The sequence below is a fragment of the Sminthopsis crassicaudata genome, chromosome 3, assembly GCF_048593235.1.
Source record: "Sminthopsis crassicaudata isolate SCR6 chromosome 3, ASM4859323v1, whole genome shotgun sequence".
Taxonomy (NCBI): domain Eukaryota; kingdom Metazoa; phylum Chordata; class Mammalia; order Dasyuromorphia; family Dasyuridae; genus Sminthopsis; species Sminthopsis crassicaudata.
In genome coordinates, this window is record NC_133619.1 from 256,348,335 (window position 1) to 256,373,161 (window position 24,827).

Here is a 24,827-nt window from a genome sequence, read left to right on the forward strand (position 1 = left end):
CAGACTGCTGTCTTCATCTAGTTTATACCCACTAACAGAGAGAGCACCACAGGACTCTGTCTTGGGCTTTCTTCTCTCTATCTAGACTATTTCTTTTGATGATCTTGTAGGATTCAGTTATCATTTTTGTGTTGGTAATTCTCAGATTTATTTATCCAGTCCTAATCTGTCCTGATAGCCTCCAGACTTGCATATCCAACTACCTATTTATCATCTAAAACTGGCTACATTGTAGACATTTTTTTGCTTGTACAAAACTTGGCCTTATTTTCCCCCAAATTTTTCCACTCTTCTAGACAACTTGTCGATTACTGTATAGGGCATCATCATCCTTTCAGTCACCCAGGTTTGTCTTTCTTTTCTCTACTCATCTTCCATATCTAATCATTTATCAAGCCTTGCCTCCTCTCCTTTGAAACTTCAACCAGCTACCTTGGTCCTTCTGGCTTGGACTTTTTCGGTATCCTACTGATTTCACTTTTACATCTCTCTCTCCCTTATGCATACTGCTTTCAGATCATTTTCTGAAATTCTAGTGTGACCATGTCATGCTTTTTTAGTAGGCTCCAGTGGCTCTTTTTTACCTCTAGAATCAAATAGATAATCCTCTCTTTGTCTTTTAAAGCCCTTCATACCCTCACCACTTTTATTTTTTTAGTCTTTAAAAAGTCTCAAAGCATTAAGCATGAAGCCTTTTCCTGATCTTTATATTAATGCCTTCCCTAGATCACCCCAACTCATTTTTTATGTATTTTTGCTTATATTATTCCCATCTTGTTTTTCTTAATTAGGCTGAGCTCTTTGAGAGCAGAGACTGCTTTTTTTCTTTTGTATTCCCATACCTTATCTTGGTGCCTAGCACTTAGTAGTAGAGGCTTACGAAATGCCAGTTAACTTATTGATTGAAAAAATGTAAGCTTCTTGAGGTCAAAGGTTTCATAACTACTTTTTTGATTGTTTATAAGAATGATTTAAAGCATATGCTGAAATTTCATAGATTAGTTGGCTCTAGAAGAAGAAAACAAATTCCATTTTGTATATGTTGAAACACAAAGGAATTAATTATATTATTAGTTAAATTAATTATTAGATTAATAGTTTAATAGATTAATAATTATTACTTAGATTAATAATTATACAAAATCTGAAAACTTTCTTTATACACTTTATTCCCACCCATTTCTTTTTTTTCTCTAAATATATCTTAGCTCAAATTTCATTGATGTTGGGAAATTTGAAAGCCTTTTCACCTATTAAAATACTTTTTAGGTTGGGATAAGAGGAGATGTTATTACTTTTAGAACTATCAAGAAGTAGTTACTTTTTAGAGGTATTCTCCACCTTGATCAGAGATTAGTTTATCTAGATGGAATCTACTCAACTGTCTTTCTGTCTTCTGCTTTTATAAATCATACTAAGATGGGTCATCTTAACTCCTCACTTGAAATAAAGCCCTTCAGGTATTTAACCTATTAACATCTGAAGCCAATTCATGTAGTTAAGCAGTCCAGACTTGGAATATATTCTTTTTTTTTTTTTTTTTTTTTTTTTTTTTTTGGGTCTCTCCTGTCTCTAGCTGTGTTGAGCTAGAGGTTATAACATAAGCTGTTATAACCTGCTGTGGGTTCCCAGTGTGTAAGAAAGAAGAGATGTGGATGTATGCTTTAGTAATAAGGTTCCTTTTGGAAACAGCTAGTGTTCCACTTTAAAATTAATGGCTTGGCATATAGTTCATCTGATGATAATTTATCCCTCATCCTGGAATTCTGATCATCACACAACTCCTGTTAAATTCTGTGGACTTTTAAATTTTATGGACCTAGGTCAATCAGCCTTCTAATGATGGAGTAAGGAGGACATTTTTTGAATCGGAAGACCTAGATCTGAGCCCTTCCTTTGCTTCTACTTACTGGCTTTGTGACTTTGGGCAGATAATATTTACTGGTTTTTTTATATTTAAAATGAAGGCAGTGATTTGTACTGACTGCATCTGCCCTCTGCTTCCATTGTTTTGAGGAAAGTGCTTTGTAAAATAAAATTAGTTATAAATTCTAAAGGTGTAATAGCCATTTTTTTAAAACAACTTTTGTTACAACTTAATTAACTGTTATCACTACATTGTATATCTTTTTCTTTTCTTCTTCTTCTTTTTTTTTTTTTTTTTTTTTTTTTTTTTTGCTGAGGCAGTTGGGATTAAGTAATTTGCCCAGGATCACACAGCTAGGAAGTGTTAAGTGTCTGAGATCAGATTTGAATTCAGATCCTCCTGACTTCAGGTCTGCTACCAGCTGCATCACCTAGCTGCCCCTACATTGTATTTCTCAAAAGCTGCCAAATATGAAGACTTTTATTCAGGCCTTTCTTGAAGATAAGTGCAGATAACCAAAACCTAAAAAAGTAAAAGAGAAGATATAATTTCCTAGATGGCATTGTGAGTGGTCTTAGACCTAGGGTAAGAAAGACCCGAGTTCAAATCCAACCTTAATGAAAGTGAGGAAGTCACTTAATCTCTGTCTGCCTCAGTTTCCTTTATAATGGGGATAATCATAGTAGTATATTTTAGAATGTGAAGCTAAATTGAGATAATATTTGTAAAGTGATTAGCAAGCCTTAAGATGGCAATATAAGTATTAGCTATTCTTAATTTCACTTTGTCTCTTTAAAAGATTTGCTTCTTAAGGACTTTTGCCTAGCCATGATGATTAGTAGTTGATAAAACTGAGCTTTCTAAATTTCTTTAGTTGTTTTACTGCTAGTTTTAAGAGTATACATTATAGTATTATTTTGCCATCTAAATGATTATTTGATTTTATTTATAAGAGATTTAATTTTTAAAAATCTTTTTTTTTTTTTTTTTTTTTTTAGTGACTCATGTTCAGAGGAAGAAAAATTTATGAAACCGAAAGTAACAATGATAGCTTGGAACCGAAATGACACCCTTGTTGTTACTGCTGTAAATGACCATGTACTCAAAGTATGGAATTCTCATACTGGACAACTACTTCATAATTTGGTGGTATGTGAATTTTGAATCTGGTTTTAAAATGTCAAAGTAATCTAATGTAAATTAGCTATTTAGATTTAATACTATCTTGATATAATAATGCTGAATATATAAATTAGAGGAAATGTATTACGTAGATTGGCTATAGATATTTAATAGTTTGAATTTTCATTTTAATATACATGAATATAGATGTTATTGTTTTAGTTATAGAAATTGTATTCTGTAACAGACCTTTACATTTATATTTCCTTAATGTCAACTTTACAAAAGCAATATAAAAAAAGAACAGTATTAAAAACTTTGTAAAAACTGTATCCTTAAATTGAAAAACTCTATAATACATTGCTTTAACTATTCAACAAAGGGACATACAGATGAAGTATTTGTATTGGAGACACATCCCTTTGATTCCAGGATTATGCTGTCTGCAGGTCATGATGGAAATATATTTATATGGGATATTACAAAAGGCATTAAGACAAAGCATTACTTCAATATGGTAAGATCTTGTTTTTTAACCCTCTGTGACCAAAATAAAGCCACAATAAGTTCATAACTGCTCCTATATCAGAGTTGTGTGTGGTTGCATTTTTAAAAATTAAAATAACTTTAATTGAAATAATTTTATTTTACTCTAAATGCTTTTTCTCCCTCATCTGAGATTTTGTGTGTATGTGTATATTTTAGCCTATTTATCTTTTTTCCGTAAAAACTTCAAAATGTGTTTAATCAAGACACACCGATATATCTGTTTCTTTCTTGCCTGACATCTGTATTTCTTACTAATACTGTACATAATATTTATTTAGGTACCTTTCTTAAATTATGGCCAGAAACTAATGATGCTCTTTCTATACAATGTCTTAACAGTAAATCTCTTGCTGGAAAATTTCTCTTCTATTATTATTATATTTCTTCTGCCAAGAAGGACTACTTTCATGTGAGGCATGAGTTAATGAGGAGATAATAGAGGAAGCTATTAGGCTTTGTGGGATAAAGAGCAAAGAAGAAGAGGGAGTATTTAGTATGAATGGCTAAATTTTTTCAGTGAGAAAGAACAAGGTTCTTAAGCTGAGATACTAGGGATGGGTGGAGTCCAAAAAAGGGAGGTTTTTGAGCTGGGGAAATAGTTTGGAATTATTTCTATGGTGGTTGGGATAGTGGATTTTTTAAGAATGTATAAAAGGATTATCTTTGGGAAGTGAAGGACCCAGTTGAGATTATGTAACAGTAAACTCAATTAGTGTTGTTTCACGATTTTCCTCTGCTTCTTTTAGTAGCATGTAAATTAGAAATGAAAAATCTAATGTATGATAATTTTGTCAGTAATTTAAAGTTGTGACTTGGCAAAGTATTATGAAATAGGGAGACAGAGATCTGTGCTACTTTTTAGCAGCAAATGAAAGAATCTAAGATTGGGGGTTGGCAAAATATAATTGGTTAGATGAAGCAGGGGAAGAGTGCCAAACCTGGATCCTCAGTATAAAGTTCTGGAGCTGAAAAGGAAAGAACCTGTGATCTAAGTACTGAATGGATGACCAAGGAGAACTAAGACCAAGGCCTAAGAATCTTTAGATAATGGCAGCCATAATCTTGATAAGCAGGATAGATTATTGTGGGAAATACCTTACCATGGTGTCTTAACTCTACAATTTTTCTTTCTCTCATTTCCCAGTTGAGTTGGTTGTACATCTGCACTAAATTCTTTTTTTTTTTTTTTTTTTTAATAATAATCTTTTATTTTTCAAATACATGCAAAGATAGTTTTCAGCATTCACCCTTGCAAAACCTTATATTCTGAATTTTTCTCTCTCCCTCTCCTAGATAGTAATCCTATGTCGGCTAAACATGTGCACTTCTTATAACATTTTTCATGCTGCAAGAAAAATCATATCAAAAAGGGAAAAAGAAAAAACTAGCAAATAAATAACCTAAAAAAGGTGAAAAATACTATGTTCTGATTCATACTTAGTGCCCACAGTCCTCTCTCTACCACAAGTCAATTGGAATTGGCCTAAATTACCTCATTGTTGAAAAGAGCCAAGTCCATCACAGTTGATCATCACATAATCTTGATGCTATATACAATGTTGTTTTGATCCTACTCACTTCATTTAACATCAATTCATATAAATCTCCAGACCTCTCTGAAATCATCCTGTTAGTTGTTTCTTACAGAATAATAATATTCCATAACATTCATATACCATAACTTATTTAGCCATTCCCTAATTGATGGGCATCCACTCAGTTTCCAAAAAGGGCTAATACATACATCTTTGCATATGTGGGATCTCTTTGTGGGATCTTTGGGATACAGGCTCAGTAGAGACTCTGCTGGATCAAAGGGTATGCACAGTTTGATAGTCCTTTGAGCATAGTTCCAAATTGTTCTCCAGAATGCTTAGATCAGTTTACAATTCCCCCAACAATGCATAAATGTCCCAGTTATCCCATATCCCCTTCCAACATTTAGCATTATCTTTTCCTATCATCTTAGCCCATCTGAGAGGTGTGAAGTGGTACCTCAAAGTTGTCTTAATTCTCTAACCAATAATGTTTTAGAGTATCTGAAAATTGTTCATATCTTTTGATCATTTATCAATTGGAGAATGGCATATATTCTTGGAAATTTGAGTCACTTCTCTATATATTTTAGAAATGAAGACTTTATCAGAACCCTTAAATGTAAATTTTTTCCCCTAGTTTTCTGTTTCCCTTCTAATCTTGATATTGATTTTGTTCAAAATCTTTTAAATTTAATGTAATCAAAATTATCTGTTTTGTATTTGTTAATGTTCTCTAGTTGTTCTTTTGCCATAAATTCTTTCCTTTATAAATCTGAGAGATAGACTATCCCTTGTTCTCCTAATTTGCTTATAGTGTCACCCTTTATGTCTAAATCTTGAACCCATTTCGACCTTATCTTGGTATACGGTCTGCACCAAATTCTATGTGCATTTTGCTCTCTTTTGTTTCAGGTAAGAATAAGTTTCACTTGAGTTTTTGTAATTTTTTAAGCATCTCAGTTATGAAAAATAGCATTATTATTGATGTTCATAATCAGTTGCCTTGGAAAAAGGCAACTCTTAAGAGGACTCTGTTTAAGGGCATTCGTATTTTTGCAAATAGTTTGGTTTTGAAAAATTTTTTTTTTTTTTTTTTTTTGGAAATACAGTCCTGAGTTCTATAACTGTGCGTAGACTTTATTCCTATCTCATATGACCATGTTGTCCTTCTTACCAAGACAAATTTGTTGAATACACCATTTTATTTTTCATTACTCTGGAGATAACCTGAGTTTATTTCTCGACTGCTTACTCCACGTTAGATGAATATGTTGCCAAAATCTCTTGATTTTGGGTTCATAATATCTCTAGTATATGTCCTCTTTTTTTCTTCTATGAAACTACTTGTTTCATTCCTTTATTAACTTATGCCTGGATCAATTCAGTTGTGTGCATTGATTTCCTTACTTCAAGTCTTTCTCCAGCCCATCTTCTACTCGGTTACCAGAGTTATCTTAAAAAGTGTGAATCTGATCATATCCCTATCCTATTTTATAAGCTCTTGTAGCTCCCTATTTCCTCCAGGATCAAATAAAATATCATCTGTTTGGCTTTTCAAATACTTCTCCATAATTTGGCCCATTTGTAACTTTCTAGTCTTTATAGTTTAACAATCCCTCTTATTCCTTCACTTCAATCCAGTACTATTCCTCACATAAGAAATTTTGTTTTCTAATTCCTGGCATTTTCACAGGTTGTTACCAGAATGTTGTTCTTCCTTTTTTTCTATCTCTTGACTTCCCTTGTTTCCTTCAAGTCTCAATTCAAGATCTGCCTTCCGAAAAGAAGTCTTTTCCTTAATCTTAGTGTCTTTTGAGATTATCTATTTGTCCATTATCTGTATTGTTTTTACATAGTTGTTGCGTGTTCTCTCTCCCATTAGAGTGCAAATTCTTTGAGAATAATTTGGTCATGTTTTTCTTTTTAAAATGCTGGAACTGCTAGGTGGCACAGTACAGTTCCAGACCTACAGTCAGATATAGCCTGATCCTTACTAGCTATGTGGCCCTAGGAAAGTCATTTAATCCTGCTTGCCCCCATTTCTTTTATCTGTAAAATGAGCTAGAGAAGGAAATTTATTTCTACCAATACAACCTCAAATGGGGTAATGAAGATTTGGACAAGACTAAAATCTGCTCAACAATAATAAATGCTCAAAGACTGACTAAAACTAAAATGCTCTTCTGATTGACTGACTGATTTAGAGGGATCCATGCCATGTGGAATCATCATGGTAGGGGAAGAAAATTTTGGTATTTCATTATGTCTAGAAACGGGGAAAGAAAGATGAAGAAATGCTTTCCATTTGAGGCCAGGAGACATTTCCCCTACATTTACTTTTGGGAAAAATGGCCCATCTTGAAGCTATTGCATGACATCCAGTACCACTTCAAAGCTGACCTTATATGCCATCTTATTGTCTGAAACTCTTGTCTGCCTTAAGCTTCTCACAGAGATTTTTGTCTCTAATATTACTATTCCTAGTACTTCTGAAATTTTCTAAAGGTTCAGGGGTAGGAAGAGGAGTGCTTCATTGTGAATCTGTTCACTCTGGGTACTTTTCTGTGTCTGTCCTTTAGTACTGGAGTAGAGAAGAGGGTGTTGCAACTTTTTGTGAACATTTTAATATTAAAGATAAAAATCCCTGAACTAAGCAGTATGACTACTATGGATGCTCAGTCAGTATTATCAATTCACTTATATCTATGAAAGAAGGTTATGCATTTTCAATTACAAAAATCCTGAGTAATAAATCCATATATATGTGAAAAGAGGTATAGAAGAGACATTGTAGAAAAATAATTACATCAAAGTTCCACTGGCTTTGACACAAGAGGACAAATACAAGAGTAAAAAGAAATGAGAATACTTTGCAACTGATTGGTAGTCTGGGTGATGTGCATCTTGTGAATTTGGGTGATTGTAAGGATGGTGGTATCTGCTACTGAAATAGAAAAATTTGAAAGAAATAAAGGATGGCTTGGGGTGGAAAAGGGTGGGGATTAGAATGTTTTGAATATTTTTAGAAGTTTGTTTCATTATGTTGATATCTATTGGTATAAGTATATAAGTATAAGTTGGTATATTTTAGAATTCTATATTGCACTATATATTTTTTTTAACCATATTGTAAGTTATCGTTCCCATTAATATTTATTGAATCCTCTCTAGGTTTGTTTGCTGTATATAAGTTTATTAAATATTGGATTTTAATATGCTTTTTTTATTTCTTTTCTAGCCTACTAGTCTATTTTTCATTTTTTTTCTTTACTAATTTTCTAGAGAATTGCTATATGATCTGGGAGGAAAGTTATTGATAAGTCTAAAATAACTTATTTCTAAAAACTTAAATAACTTCTATTAACTATTAAGGTGCTTTGAAATTGTAATTTTGTATTTTGTTTGAAAATATGAATTGACTAATGATAATATTTAATGTAAAACTTGTTTTGTTTTGTTTTCTTCCAAAATGGATTCTTTAAATTTCCAATCAATAAAATTTTAATTGAAAAAAATAGTTGTTGACTAAGATTGTCACAATTTCCTCTCCAGTATTTTCAACTTCTGTTTTCTAGATTGAAGGACAAGGACATGGAGCTGTATTTGACTGTAAATTTTCATCAGATGGACAGCATTTTGCTTGTACAGATTCTCATGGACATCTGCTTATATTTGGATTTGGTTGCAGTAAACCTTATGAGAAGGTGACTTAAAATTTATATGCCAAATAAGTTTGTTAATAGAATTACAGTCATGTATCAGATATAAGCTTAGATTTTGTTACATTTCATTACTCCTGGGACATTCATATTCTATTTTGAATTTTAAAAAAAAAACTTTTTATAATCCTTCTTAAGAAAGATGTGCTCTTGATTTATGAAGAATTTGGTATTTGTGATTAAGCCTTTTCTTATTATTCAGATTCTTTCTGTAACATTTTGAAATTAAATCTTTTGTTTTTCTAGATTCCTGATCAGATGTTTTTCCATACTGACTACCGACCACTGATTCGCGATTCAAATAATTATGTCTTAGATGAACAAACCCAACAGGCTCCTCATCTTATGCCTCCTCCATTTTTAGTGGATGTAGATGGCAATCCTCATCCAACTAAATATCAAAGATTAGTACCTGGTCGGGAGAACTCTGCAGATGAACATTTGGTTCCACAGCTTGGATATGTGGCAACAAGTAAGATGAAAAGGCTTACCCTTATTTACAGATTAAAAAACTGATGCAGACAAGCTAGGTGATATGCCTAGGGTCATACAACTTATGTGTCTGAAGTTGGATACAAAATTAGTTAGGTCTTCCTGATTCCAGGCCTAGCACTTTTATCGCCCATCATCACACAATTATTACTAAATAAGGTAGTATTTGAACTCATCTTCTTGATTACAAATTCAGTCCTCTGTTCACTATGCCACTATAGCTATATATATATATATATATATATATATATATATATATATATAATAGTCAGTATTATCTCCCTTGTTTTTAGGACTGCATTTTTCCTTTCTTCTACTAAATCAGGAATTTTTTTTTTTAAACTAATTGGGTAAAGATATAATATACTTGCAGTGTGATACCTTTAAAGTTTAATTTTCAGTTTTACAAATAGTGCTTTTTAACTATCTCAAAGATGTTTTTATGTTCAAGTATTGACTTATGCCAATTAATAGAAATGTTAATTCATACCATCTCCAATTTTGAAAAAATTGCTATTTTTTATTTTTATATTTCATATATTTCCCAGAAAATTGTTCCCTCTCAGCCATTACTTATAAGAAAGTCTGAAAGAAGGAAAAAAAAAAAAGGCAATATATCCAGAAATTCTGAGAGATATACAATGTTTTATATACATCATCCCCCACCTCAGCAAAGGGCAGTTGCCTTCTCATTTCTTTCTTTGGGGTTAGGCATGGTCACTTTTTTCTGATTATTTTTTCCCTTATATTCATATTGTCTAATTTATCGGGTTTTGCCCATATTATTCTTCATTAGTTCGTATCTTCACCTGCTTTGCATGGTCATCATATACATCATTTATCACAGTATAGTAATAGATTCATTTACCACATTATATCCATGTACAACTTTTTTTTAACATCCATTCTCTAATCTATGGCTTTCTACTTTGTTTTTAGATATTTGGTACTAGGCAAAATTGTGTTATGAGTATTTTGATGTACATTAGACCATTTTTCTTTATCACATATCATTGGGATCTTTGAATTATTATAATAACCACTAATGGGATTTGGTTCAGAAGATATAAGTAGTAACTTTTCTTAACATAATCCTAAGTTTTTTTCCAGAATATTTAGACTAATTTATAGCTCCACCAATGGTGTCTTGTTTATCTTCTTAGACAGTTTGAAGGGTATGAAATAAAATCTGTGAGTTATTTTATTGATATTTCTATTATGAGTGGTTAAATCTATATTTTTGCTTGGTATTGGTGATAGTTTTTCTTTTTTATTTTTTAACAAGTCAAATGTTGAGTTTGTGTAACTGGTGTTAGTTTGAAATTGTAGATTCTAGAGTTATTCTTTATTTAAATTTAAAATCTACAGATTGCATTCTTCTGATGAAATATTAACAGATTTTTCACATTGTACTTGTAAGGTGATGGAGAAGTCATTGAACAGATAATAAGCCAACATACCAATGATCTGGATGAACAAAATCCAGAAGCCAGGGTTGTTCTAGATGGAATGATAAGACAGTTACAGCAGCAGCAAGATCAGAGAATAGGAGCAAATCAAGATGTTTTTCGAAATGATTTTCCAGAAGGGGAAGAAACACCAAGAAGAGGTAATAAATATTGGAAGTAATACAACTTTTAATATAGGCAAAATTGAAATAAAAGTTATTAACTGATAAGATGATTCATGTTGGAAAACCTTTACATCTTAATTTGTTTAATGGGTTGAGAAGATTTTTGTGCCATTATATTCTCATTGTATACCCTAAAATGGGTGCACTAGAGTACCTATAATAGACTTCAATTAAAAGCAAGCTTTTTTGGCAAGTGAGCATTTTCAAAAGTGTTTGAGATTTTGTTAGTTAATAGTAATTTTACCTGTTGAGCAGTGGATTTATTTGTTTCCAAAAGATTGTATGTAGTGGTGATGAACATTGTACAGTAATTAAAATTCTTGGTTCCACATTATTGTTTCTCACGTAGTAAGTCTACATTTTTGTAAGATTTTGTGTTCCATATTTCTTATCCCTTCCTCCCTTATCTGACCCTCTCTAAGACAGGAAGCAATCTAATGTAGGTTAAACATGTACAATGATTTTAAAACATTTTCATATTTGTCGGATTATGTAAGAAAAAATCAGATCAGAATGGAAAAAACCATGACAAAGAAAAACAAAGAGAAGAGTGAAAAAACTATGCCTCGATCCACATTCAGTTTCCACAGTTATCTTTCTGGATGCAGATGGTATTTTCCATCTCAAGTAAAGACTTAATTTTCAAAGAAGAATTTATCATGTTTGGACGATGGCAAATTGTCAACAGCATTGACCTACTTGATTTTCTTTTTCTTTTTTTTTTTTTTTTTTTTTTTTTTTTTTTTTTAATAAACACCAGGAGTAAATCATGCAAATGAAAATGTAATTTTTAAAAATCTGGTTATACATGTACATTCATTTAAAAAAAAAAAAAATCACACATGGGGACAGCTAGGTGGCGCAGTGGATAGAGCACCAGCCCTGAAGTCAGGAGGACCTGAGTTCCAATCTGGCCTCAGACACTTAACACTTCCTAGCTGTGGGACCCTGGGCAAGTCACTTAACCCCAATTGCCTCAGGAAAAAAAGAAAAACAAAAAAAACACTCCTTTTTATGTTGGGAAAATATAATATTTCATGTTGGGTAAGAAAAATCAGGACAAAGGGAAACAACCATGAGAGAGGGGAAAAAAAAAAAAAAAGAAAAGAAAAAGGACCAAAAAATGAACATTCCGTTTCCATAGTTCTTTCTCTGGATACAGATGGCAGGTTCCATCCAAAGTTTATTGGGATTGAATTAAGAGCTTCATAATTGATCATCACATAGTCTTCTTGTAATAAACTTTTTCTAGTTGTTGGGTTTTGTTTTTTTTTTTTTTTTTTTTTCCCCTGTATCTTTTCTTCCTGAGGTAGGCTCATATAATTAGATCTGGTCTCTGGGACTATGTAGCCCAACATATTTTACAGATTCTTTGGCTGTAATCAAACATTTAAGTGTTTGCTATGTGGGTAGCACTGTGGTAAATTATGGGGATATATATATATATATATACACAAAAAAAAATGAACATTTTTTTAGATGCTGTATAAATGTTTATATGGGATATATAAAGGTCACAGGAGATAAATGAAGCTATTATTTCGTTAGCATATAGATGAAGAAAATCTCTTAGTGGAAGTCAGAGTCTTCTCTACGACTTAGAAAGTTATTGAGGAGTGAAGAGATGAAATTTGTCCAACCGCTGTGTCATAGGCATGATTTGGATCCAAGTCTTCTTGTCTCTAGCCACTATATTGCATTACCTCTTTAAAATAGAGAACAAATAATTATTAGGGAAGAATGGTACTAGCACTTTGAGGGAATAGGCAAGGAAAAGCTTCTTGTGCTTGAGTTCCATTTTGTAGGAAAAGAAGGATTTTATGAAGAGAAGTGCATAGAGGAGACGAGACTGAGGATCAGAGAATTTAAAAGATTTTGCCCAGATTTCACTGGCAGCAATTCTAGAATTGGAACCCAGATCTTCTGCTTCCAGGTCCAGTGCTCTTTCTTGTATTTCATGTTTTTGTTTTCCTACCTTATCCCTTCTTGGAAATTTATTTATAGTGACATTTACATATAGTGTTTTAAAGTTTTCAAATTGCATTTTTTGTACAAACTTGTCTCACAATAGCCCTATGAAAGAATTTAATATAGTTTATTCCTTTTTAAAGCAATCAGTAGGTGGTTATACAGCTAAAAACATCAGAGAGAAGAGTTGAATATAGAACTTTTTGATTTAATTGTCCATTTAAAGACTCTTCCTTCCTACCACCACCACATTCCCTTTTCCCCCCAAAGCAATAATAGTGACAAAACTGATTGTAATAATACATTAAAATGTATAGAAAATAAAATAAAACATTGTTATTACTTATTGTCTCCTTGAAAATTCATGCCATTGCATATTATAGATTTTGTGTTGCTATGAATTGTTTTTATCAATTTTGGAAAACAATGGTGGATTGTTTATACATTTCGGTTCAGATATCCCATTTTGAGATCATTTCCCAAGTGTACTTTTGATAGCAAGATTTTCTGTTACCTGCAGAAATGCAGAATTACTAGTTTTAAGGAGATTATATATGTGTTATAACATGTATTTAACTTTTGAAGACTATTGAATAAACCATGATAAAAGAATTTAGGGGAAAATTATTACTGCACCAAAAATAGTTCAATATAAAGAAGTTAGAGAACCAGAGTAACATTTGTAAGAAGTTATGTAATCAAAATTACATGATCCATTCCAATCATAGAACTAATGAACATCTAAAAGTAGGAAAAACTGATGATATGTAGCAGTCACTGTTATTACCGTACCATTGAAGAAAGCATTCTTTTGGATTCCTTGATTATAATTATAAAAGATGACCCTCCCATTGCATAATTTTATGTGAACATCTTAAACAGTCATTTAGGGGAAAAAATTAATTTTGTTGAAGTAAAGGTCTTCTATTTAGCAAAAATTATCCTCATTTTGAAAAGGAAACTTAAAAATATTCTTTAAAATCTTTAATATCTTGCATTATTAGAAATTATAGTTTAGGGATCATGTTAAAAGAGCAGGTAGGTTGCATGGTGAATAGAGCACCAGATTTAAAGTCAGGAAGACTCATCTTTCTGAATTCACATCTGATCTCAGACACATAATAGTTGTCAGTTAATTGGGCCAGTCAGGTAACCCTTTTTGTCTCAGTTTTTTTATTTGTAAAATGAACTGGAGAAGAAAATGACAAATCACTCCAATATCTTTACCAAGAAAGCCCCCAAAAGAAAGTCAAGAGATGACTAAACATCAACAAAGCATGATAGAAACATTCATTGTGTTTTGATTTGTAATAAATGCTAGAAAAATCTTTTTTCCCTCAGGAAGCTTTCTCTGGTTTTATTTGCTTTTAATATCTACATTCCAAAGAGATCAAATTTTAAATATTTAAAAGCAAAAAATTTGGGTTGATAAGTGGGATCTATATGGTTAAATGGTGAATTTATGTGTATATAGTTATAGTTGTATGCTCATTCTCTCATGATCATGTTTTTATTTTTGTTTATTGGTGAGCTGTTCGGTATTTTAGAAAAACATAATTCATCACCATGTTTGTACTGTAAGCCTTTCTCACTTGCTAGAAATAGTAAGAGCATGTGCTTTGGTATTATGTAGACTTTGAAAACTCAAGTCTTTAAAAAAACAAGGAAATATCAGAGTAGAATTCTTTATTAGATGTTGAGACAAATGAAAAAAAGGGAGTTAATGAAATTGATCTCATTAAATAACCAACCTATGTGAAGATTTTCATGGATGATTTTTCTAAAGTGTTAATTTTTGGAATAATTATTTGGAATAATTTTGGAATTAATTTGGAATATACATTAATCAAAAATATCCTTTAGTGAAAAATCAAGATTGTAGCATTAGTTTGTGACCTGCCATTATATAGCACTGAATTTGAAGATAATGCTTATCCTTAGATGTTTTGGCAAATTGAGGTTTATTGTCAGCTAAACATTTTCTTATTTTAAACTTATATGTGTACATATATCTCAATCCATAAAATAAATTTAGTTTTGGCATAACTTTTGATAGAAAATTTCTATTCTCTTCATAATTATTTTACATTAAGATATTGTGCTAGACACATTTTTTTTTTTTTTTTTTTTTTCACTTCATACATTCCCCCTAGGTTTTAGAAGACTGAGTTTAGATGTCCAATCTCCTCCAAATATTGGTTTGCGTCGTAGTGGGCAAGTTGAAGGTGTTCGTCAGATGCATCAAAATGCTCCACGTAGTCAGATTGCCACAGAACGTGATCTGCAAGCTTGGAAACGAAGAGTGGTTGTACCAGAAGTGCCACTGAGTATATTTCGGTTTGTTTAAAATTTCAACTTGTTACATTTTTTTAGAGTAAGGGATATATGTGCATATGTATACACATACACACAGACTTATTACTTCACCTTTGTGTGCCAAGGCAATTGTATAAGACTCATATACTAGATGAGCTGTCATTTGTGTTAGTGGAGGGAGTGCTTATATCATAAATTTCACATTTTGATAAAATCACAGGTTCTTTCAGTGTGCATGCCACATAAAAGCAGTTTTCCAATTTTTAAAAAAAAATTTCCTTATTTAAGCAAAACAGGTGGGAAGTGAATTTTATTTTAAAGATATATCCAGATTGTTAAAAACAGAGCCCTCAAATGGAAGATGCTTTTAAAATTTTGGATTTGAGATTTCATTTTAGGATATGCAGAATTGCCAAAGTCATTTTGAAAGTTAAAAAAATATCCAGTGACTAGTAGAATGGGTACTCTTAATTGAATAGTAAAGATAGATAGTCTAGCAATTTCTGTATTTTAGTTAAGCTTCAATACCAGCAGGGTTTTATTTAGTTATTAATTTTTGTTTTCTCCTTGTTTTTTTTAAGTGAAATGACTCTTTGTACTGCTTGTTTATGGAATGTAATCAGAATAAATAATGTGGAATAGTAACACTTTATATCATCAACAAATAGTATAAGAGAGATCAAGAATAAGAATATAATTTATTTTTCTTGTTCCACATTATTTGTAGAATTTGTTGTCTTCCATAGGGGAAAAGAAATGAGTTCTTCAGAAATTCATGGAGAAAAGTCCAATTTGGTTGTCTGTTGATAGTTTAAAATTTTTCTTGAGCTATATTCTCAAGGCAAATTACAAGTTAAAGAATGGTGTTTTTCTTCCATGTGTGAAAAACATTATTAATTTAGTTATGCTTAGAGTCTTAATATTTTGCATTAAATTCTGGTTTTGTTTCTTTTTTCTTTTCTTTTTTTTTTTCTTTTCTTTTTTTTTTCTTTTTTTCTTTTTTTTTTTTTTTTTTACTTTCCCTTTTAACTTACAGGAATCTTAACATTGTTTTATCCTTTATTTTTTTAAGAGTCACAGTATTTGTAAAATATTTAATAATGTGTCTTAAGAACTTTTTGGGATGCTTGAAGGCATATTACCAAAACTAAATCTTTTAAAATTCTTACAGAAAGCTGGAAGATTATAGAATTGGAAAAGGTGAGGAGGAGAAAAATCTTTATATAACAGAAAGAAAAAAGAAGCCTCTTCAGTTAACTCAAAAGGTGTGATATACAGTTAAAGTCTTTTTTTTTTATGATAGAATAAGATGGAAACTTATCATTCGAATTTGTATAAAACTTTGCATTTTAAATGATTTTCTGAATCTATTGTGAAGACATTACCAGAGATTTATGCAGAAATGTTAATAGTTAGGGCTCTAAGACTAGTCCATAAGTGATTAAAAATAAAAAGGTATTGATAAAAATATTAAACAGCATCCTTGGAAGAACTCCTCAGGGCATCCCTAGTCTTCCCATGCATCTCTAAGATATCATTACATTCATAAACTATAGTTGCTTCGAGTGTGAGGGAGATGCACTGTAGTCTTTTAGAATCAGCTGCTTTTGTTAGAGGGGGATTATTGATTGGCTAGAACAAAAGTCAATACTAAATTAGAAAAAAAGGATAACAGAAAGAAGATAGTACATGTTCATTAAAAAGAAGTATATGCTCATCTGCAAGATTTGTGAACGATTGGTTAAACAGTATCATTTCTTAAAACAGTGAAAAGCAATTGAGAGGAAAGTGATCTTGTGGGGAAAAAATAAAGAACCCAGTTACATCATCAGATCATTATAAAAGCATTTGTTATTGAAACAGATGGACAATTAGCAATAAAAACTAAATAATTATTTTTAATGGAAACATATATTTAGAACTGAAACACATGAGAGATGTGATTTAATCCAATCTTTATATTCTAAATCTTAGAGAGTCTGTGGTTGCCCAAAATTACAAAGGTAAAACTCATGGCAGAATGTCAGGGCTCATTTACATACAGGTCCTACTTATTTGAAATATGAAGGTACTTAAGATAAATACATATTACAGACAATATGTGTGCTGGATGTGACAAAATTTGAAAAGCATTTAGAATTTGATTTTCAAAGTATCTGTTATATAAAAATTCTAAGGGAAAGTAGAGCTAAAAAAAGAATTATGGTGAGATCCGTACTTGGGACACTGCTGCGTGGCACAGTGGAAAGAGCACTGGATCTGGGATCAGGAGGGCCTGAATTCAAAACCAGTTCAGACAGTTACCAACTCTGGGACCCTGACGAGTCACTTAAACCTGTTTGCCTCAGTTTCCTTTCTACAAAATGAACTGGAGAAGGAAGTAGCAAATCTCTCCAATTCTTTGCCAAGAAAATCTCAATATGGGGATCACAAAGAATAAGAAAGATACAACTGAACTAACAGAACAATAGCGATCATACTTGTTTAGAAAATAAATTTACAGGAAGAAATACAGATAAACAATTTTTAGAAAACATGGATTTGTAAGCAATATTTTTCCATACTATTATAATGTAATTTTTCCATAATTAATTTATGACTAATTTTTTTTATTAGAAATGTTAATTGTTCTGTTTAAATAGTAATAAGTTATAAAATTTTTGTATTCTTAGCCTATTTAAACTTTTGATTTCTTTTAATCAACCTTTAATTCTCATTTCTTTTTATTTTCTTATATATAAATCTGTACATATTAGATGGTTCCAGTGGCCCGTTCCAGACAGAGAAATTTTAGATCAAAATATTCAGGTTGTGAAAATAATTTTGGTCATCTTGAGTCATCATCTGAGGAAGGAAATGAGTCTCTTAGCTTCACGAGACAGGTAAGTAATGGAAAATTGAGATGTATAAATTCTGAATAAATTTGGTTTATTTTTACTTTGAACTAGTCAGAAGTTTGAGACCAAATTTGCAAATCCAAAATGTTGTGAATTTGATTGTTGTTGTTAATAATCAAAATAAGTCCCACAGTTAAATCCTCCTTGAACATTGATAGGCAGAAACAAACACACACACACACGCAAACGTACATGTGTATAAATATGTATATTACAGATTTCTATTTTTGAAGTTGCACAATTAAATTTAAGCAGTTTTTAAATTTTAGTAACTTTTAAGTCATTTGTTATTGCTATAGAAATAAGGTGAATTTTCTGTTTTTCTATCACCCAAACTTTTGTTCTTGGAATCTTTTAAAATTTATTACATCTTCTCTCCTCAGTATTCTGAAGATATATTGAAAAGAATTTAGTGACTTGTTGATAAGTCACATTCAATATGAATATTTATTTTGTGCCTTCAGTTTGGCACATTTTTTTCTGCTTGTATCATTTCTTTACTAAATCTTCACAATGATTGTTTTTTCCCCCCAAATATAGGATATCCCAAAAGTCTCAATACAGTTACTCTTTTAAAAAAAATTATTTTCCCAAATATATTCAAAGATAATTTTTAATATTCCCCTTTGCAAAACCTTGTATTCCAAACTTTTCTCCCTCTCTTCTCCTCTCCTCCCTTAGACAGCAAGCAATCTGATACAGGTTAAACGTGTGCAATTCTTCTAAATGTATTTCCATATCCATCAAATGTAGTTACTTTTTTTTTTTTTAATTAATTTTATAATTATAATTTTTTTTGACAGTACCTTTGCATGGGTAATTTTTTTTTTTTTTTACAAGATTATCCTTGTATTCACTTTTCCAAATTTTCCCTTCCCTCCCTCACTCTACTTCCTCCCCTAGATGACAGGCTATCTCATACATATTAAATGTGTTACAGTATAGCCTTAATACAATATATGTGTGTAAAACCAAATTTCTTGCCCAGTAAGAATTGGATTCCGAAGGTATAAGTAACCTGTGTAGAAATACAATAGTGCAAACATTTTACACTCAATTCCCAGTGTTCCTTCTCTGGGTGTAGCTGTTTCTGTCCATCATTAATCAACTGTAACTGAATTGGATCTTCTTTATGTTGAAGATATCCACTTCAATAAGAATATGTCTTCATACAGTATTGTTGTTGAGGTGTATAATGATCTCCTGGTTCTGCTCATTTCAAATGTAGTTACTCTTTAAAGCCTAGAAGTACACTAAGCCTTTTGAGATACTCTCTTTATTTCTTTTATGTTATCATTTGTAGATATTGTACCCTATATCCCTAAGCTTCCTAAATTGAAGTTTGAATTTCTCTTGGCACAGAGAAGTAAAAATAGGTAGTGCTATGACAGTGTTTTAGACTATTGGATATATTGTTCTTTGGTTCTTTCTTCATTGTCCATTAGAACTCTCCCCATCTTTTTCTTGAATCATCTGTATTCAGTTTTGTAATATACAGTAATGGCGTTTTATGTTTATATAATAGCTTGTTCAGCCATTCCATCGGTGAACATTATACAGTTTGTTTCCATTGCTTTACTATCACCAAAAACAACAATCAAAAAATGTTGCTATGAATATTTTGATGTATATAGAGCTTTTCTTTTTTTTTCTCCTTGCACATAGAGCAGATACTATCTCTTGGGATATGTGGAGTTGGGAATTTTAATGTTTTAGTCCTTTGAAGTTTAGGTGTTTTTTGTTTTTGTTTTTTTTAAATCTTATTTATAACACCTTAAGATTTGCAAAATACCTCACATAAAATCTCATTTGATTCTCACAATAATCCTGTGCTGTTATAAACTCATTTCAAAGATAAGGCAACTAAAGCTAAAGAATAATGTGGCTTGTTTTGAGGTGACAAAGCTGGCAAATGTCTATGGCTATATTTGAATTGAGTCTTCTTGGTTCCAAGTTCATTGAACTTTCCACTTTACCAAATTGACCCTAAGTTGTGAAATTTCATAATTATTTTAGTTTATTTTTCTTATTTGTATTTTTTTAAGTTGAAACTAGTTTTATCATTTTTCTCTCTCTTAAGTGTTATTTTCTCCAATTACATGTAAAGAGAGTCTTCAGCATTCATTTTTATAAGATTTTGAGTTCTGAATTTTTTCCTCTTTTCTCCCTTATCTTCCCAAACAATTTGATATAGGTACAATCATTTTAAACATACTTCTGTTTCTTTCTCTTTCCTTTCTCTCTCTTCCCTCTTCCTCAATGAAATACTACTATAAACTTAAATTTTATGTTCCCATAGTGAACATTCATCTGTTTAAAGATCTCTAATAAAGTGGAAAGTACTACTACCCAATGCAATTGATTCACTTAGGAATTTAGGAAAATTTTCCTAATCAATAACTTAGATAATAATCTGGAATATCAAGGCTTTACTTGAAGGGTTTTTTTTTGGGGGGGGGCTGTGTTTTCTTTTACAACATGTCTATGGGAATGTTTTATATGCTGCATGTATAAAATCTATATTGAATTGCTTGCCTTGTCAAAAGAGGGGTGGGAAGGGAAGAAAGGAGTGAATCTGGAACTCCAAAAAAGTTTTTAGTATAAATGTTAAAAAGTGTTTTAGATATTTAGAGATATCTAAATTAAAGAGATTTTAAAAAAGATGTCTGGGGAGAGATAACATATTAAATAAATTTAATTTTTTATTTAATTAATACTAGGAATATTTTGATATAGAATTTTTTGGCAAAATATCTGCTAGTGAGACCACTTGGTCAAATATATAAATAGACATTTATGTTCAAAATAATTGCATGTTTTTTACAGAATTCTTATAATAAATTCACAATTCTATTTTTAAAAACACATATCTTTTTTTGGAAACATATAAGCATTTCACATTCAATATTAATGTTACAAAATCTGTCCTTTTCCCAGCTTGCCATGTTCACCCTGACTTTTTGTACAACTTAAGTTGTTTATATTTCATTCCAAGCAACTATTTCATTTCCTTTCCTTAATTTAAAGCCCATGTTTTCTCTTTAACAGACAGACCACTTTGATATTTTATCCACCATTTGTTTTCATTTAAGCAGCTAGGTGATGCAGTGGATAGAGCATTGGGCTTGGAATTAGGAAGACCCATCTTTGAATTCAAATTTGCTTTTAGATATTTACTAGGTGTGTGACTCTGGGCAAGTGACTTAACTGTTTACAAATGACAAATTACTCCAGCATCTTTTCCCAATAAACCCCTATTTGATCACATAGTCAGACATAACCAAAATGATTCAACAAAGAAAATTGTTTCATTTAACCTTTTCTCATTTGCTTTGGCAGGTTGTTTTTTTTTTTTTTCCTTCTCTTTCAGTCCTTATTTCCTTATTCCTTAAACTCCAGTTCTTTTTCACAGAAGCTAAAAGTAGAAGCGGATTTGAATATTATTTTACAAATTTCCTTGATTTCTTTCACATTTCTTTTCCCCACTATTGATTAGAGAAATTCAAATTAGTCTCCGGCTTTATTCATGAATTCCAATCTATCCCAAGTAATTTACAGTTTCTTCCTCCTTATTTAGATCAATTCCTTCTTTTTATTCTCGCTCTTTGTTTAATAACTTGCCGCTTTAGAATGTAAGTATTATTCCTTATTCTTTGTAGTTTTCTAGTAAAGAATTATATTGTCTGCAGAGAAAAAAAATATCTGCAGAGATAATTATGTCCACTCTCCTTATCTTTTGCCCCTTTCTTTTATTCCTTATAAGTAATGCTTCTAGAATTTTCTCAATAAGGAAGAAATCTTTACTCTTGTTTGTATTAGTGAAAAAAGAAGTGAACATAGTAGGTGTTGATTCATGTTCAGTTTTCTTGATTCTTTTTCTGGATGCAGATGGCATTTTCTATCTAAAGTCTATTGGGATTGCTTTGGATTGCTGAACTACTGATTTTTCATAGTTGAATATCCCATATTGCTATAATTGTGTAACAGCGTATTTCTGGTACTGCTTGTTTTGCTCAATACCTTTTTGTGTAAATCTTTCCAAGCCTTTCTAAAATGTTTGTTCATCCTTTTTTTATAGAACAGTAATATTCCATTACCTTCAATATACCACAACTTGTTCAGCCATTCTCCAATTGATGAACAGCTACTCGTTTTCCAGTTCTTTGAAACTTTCTCTTTCATCGTTTCTTCTATCACAAATAGCATTCTGTCACCTTCATATAGTACCACAACTCGTTCAGAGACTGCCTAACTGCTGTGTATCCTCTCAATTTCTAATTTTTTTCCACTTTAAAAATAGCTGCTATTGTTAGGTTCTTAGTGCTAAGTCGGCATAAAAAAAAATACTTTTGCACATAGAGTAATGATATTTATTGGATCAAAGAGTATGCACAATTTAATAGTCCTTTCAGCCTAGTTCCAAATTGTTCTCTGGAATGGTTGGAACAGTTCATACTAACACCAATAGTGGGTTATATACCTGTTTTTCCACATCGCCACTAGCATTTGTCATTTTCTGTTTCTGTCATATTAACTGCTCTTAGGGCTAAAATTGTTGACTTTTTTTTTTTTTTTTTTTTTTTTTTTTAATAAAATTGTATTGCTCTCATTTACCCAGCTTTTCCTCTACCACTTTCATTTGATTTTTAAAATTTATCTTTTTTGCTCTTTTTGCTTATTCAAAAATTAATTTTTTTCTTTGAAGCTTTGCTTGGAGATGTTTTCAAGTCATTTTCTGTTTCTGAGTTTGTATTTTAATCTTTTCTGTCACCATAGTAAGTTTTTATAGTTATTATTGTTATATATTGTTATTATTAATTATTTACTCATTTTTATGTTAAATGTGTGTTCACCTCTGGAGTGATGACTGGCCTGGTTTTCTGTATGATGTCTTTCTGATTTCACAGCTTAATGTGAGGGCTTTGTCACTATTGGGGTGTGATCTTGGGAAATATCTGGCTACTGCCTTCCTTCTGGTCTATGCTTTACTCCTCACCCAGGTTGGGTGATCCAGAATTAGGTACTAAGAGCTAGGATCAGGGACCTCTTAGAAGCTCTTTTTGATCATGTTTTCAATCCCCTTAACATCCCTGATTTCTGGGTGTTGATGCCACTGCAACTCCACCATTACTCCCTGCCCCTTCCATTTTCTGCTATACATTCTCAACCAGCTTTAATCTCAGTTTCCATAGACTTTTCTTTTTTTCTTTCTAAGTTACCCTGGCCTGGAAAAAATAATTCATTTTGACTTTTTCTTGGCTTTCCCATTTAGAATTCTGTTTGGTGTTTCCTGTGATTGTTTTAGAGGAAGTTTGGCATTTGTGACTTTTCAGTCTGCCATCCTGATACAGCATCCTGCACTTTGCTTCTGTCTTCCTCCCCATCCCACATATTTTCTGAATTTTGCCCTTTCTGTTTAAAGGGCAGAAAGCACGATTCTTCTCATGACTCAAGATTATAACCACAGTATTCTATTTCACATCATATCCTCATTTTTCCTTGAAATCATTTAGTTGCCAAATCGTTATACCTCCACTGTCTATTGTATGTTTGCTTCTCCCTGCTCACAATCATGATTCTTAATTTATATTCTCAACAATGGCAATAGTCTCTTAATTGCTTAATTGGCAATTCTTTTAATTATCAAATATATTTGTAGAGTTTTAGCTTTGCTGAAGATTTTTAGATTAACATTTCTAAATGCCTACTATACATCTCAAACTAGAACTCCCTTTTTAAAGCATTCTAAAATTTAACATATTCCAAATTGATCTTTCTCTCCAAACCCTCTTCTCCTAAAAAAAATTTACTGACGTTAGTTTAAATTAAATTTCATTAGTCATTTTCCTTTACTACCATCTACAATGGAAATTGAATCTTTACTGAGGCAGAAAGTATATTCAGCGTGTGTGTGTGTGTGTAATGCAACATTTTATATATATATATATAAAGTATACAGAGTATACAAGATTGTTGTGTGTGGAGGACAAGTTTATGAGATGTTAACTTTAAAAAGGTATGTTTTAATTCTGATTGGTAAAGACTATACAGAGGTTACATATTTATCTTATTTTGAGAATATCAGGATTACCATTATTATGAATACCAGTATTGTTTCACTTAGTATTTCCTCATGCTACACATTAGAGCTACGAAGACAAAAATGTAACATTTTCTGTTTACAAGGAACTTCGTGGAAGAGCAACATAAAACATAATTAAATAAAATGTATTTAAATGCTTTTTACCTCCTCTTTTAACCATTCTTTCATCAAAGAATAAAGTTATTGCTCTATTTTGTGTTCCTTATCCTCCATTGTCTGAATCAGGATACTTCAACTCCAGATCAGAGTGAAGATTCTGGCAGTTCTGAAGAAGAGGAAGAAGAAGAATGGAAAAGTGAAGAAAAAAGTGATAGTGACAGTGACAACTCCAGGTATGTCAGAGAAGTACTGTCTCAAACCTTGGGGACTATCAAATATAGTCTATATATAAATAGGACCTCCTTACATATAAAATATTTACTGCACTTTCAGTCTTCACAATAAGAACTGATGTATGAAAATGAAATGGGAAAAATAATCTCTTCATCTCAATTGAACTGAAGCAAATGAAGCTTAAATGACTTGCTTGGTATCCCTCAGTCAAATAAGTATCTAGAGTCATATTGAAGGTCTTCCTGCCTCCAGGTATGGTGCCACTATCTCAGAAATCATTTTTAAAATGC

General features: G+C 31.5%; 1 protein-coding gene across 6 annotated transcripts in view; it reads left to right on the forward strand.

Moving 5' to 3' along the window:
* BRWD1 (bromodomain and WD repeat domain containing 1) overlaps positions 1-24,827 on the forward strand; it is a 200,572-nt gene that overhangs the window by 53,128 nt on the left and 122,617 nt on the right. For 5 of the 6 annotated variants that reach the window (XM_074300514.1, XM_074300511.1, XM_074300510.1 and 2 more), the window contains 9 exons: positions 2,866-3,016; positions 3,372-3,506; positions 8,652-8,780; positions 9,042-9,267; positions 10,708-10,896; positions 15,042-15,225; positions 16,376-16,469; positions 17,961-18,086; positions 24,430-24,536. In XM_074300514.1, coding sequence (XP_074156615.1) covers positions 2,866-3,016; positions 3,372-3,506; positions 8,652-8,780; positions 9,042-9,267; positions 10,708-10,896; positions 15,042-15,225; positions 16,376-16,469; positions 17,961-18,086; positions 24,430-24,536 — 1,341 coding nt within the window. Of the gene's footprint in view, positions 1-2,865; positions 3,017-3,371; positions 3,507-8,651; positions 8,781-9,041; positions 9,268-10,707; positions 10,897-15,041; positions 15,226-16,375; positions 16,470-17,960; positions 18,087-24,429; positions 24,537-24,827 lie in introns of those variants that run through there. The other variant, XR_012487991.1, reaches the window with a different exon arrangement.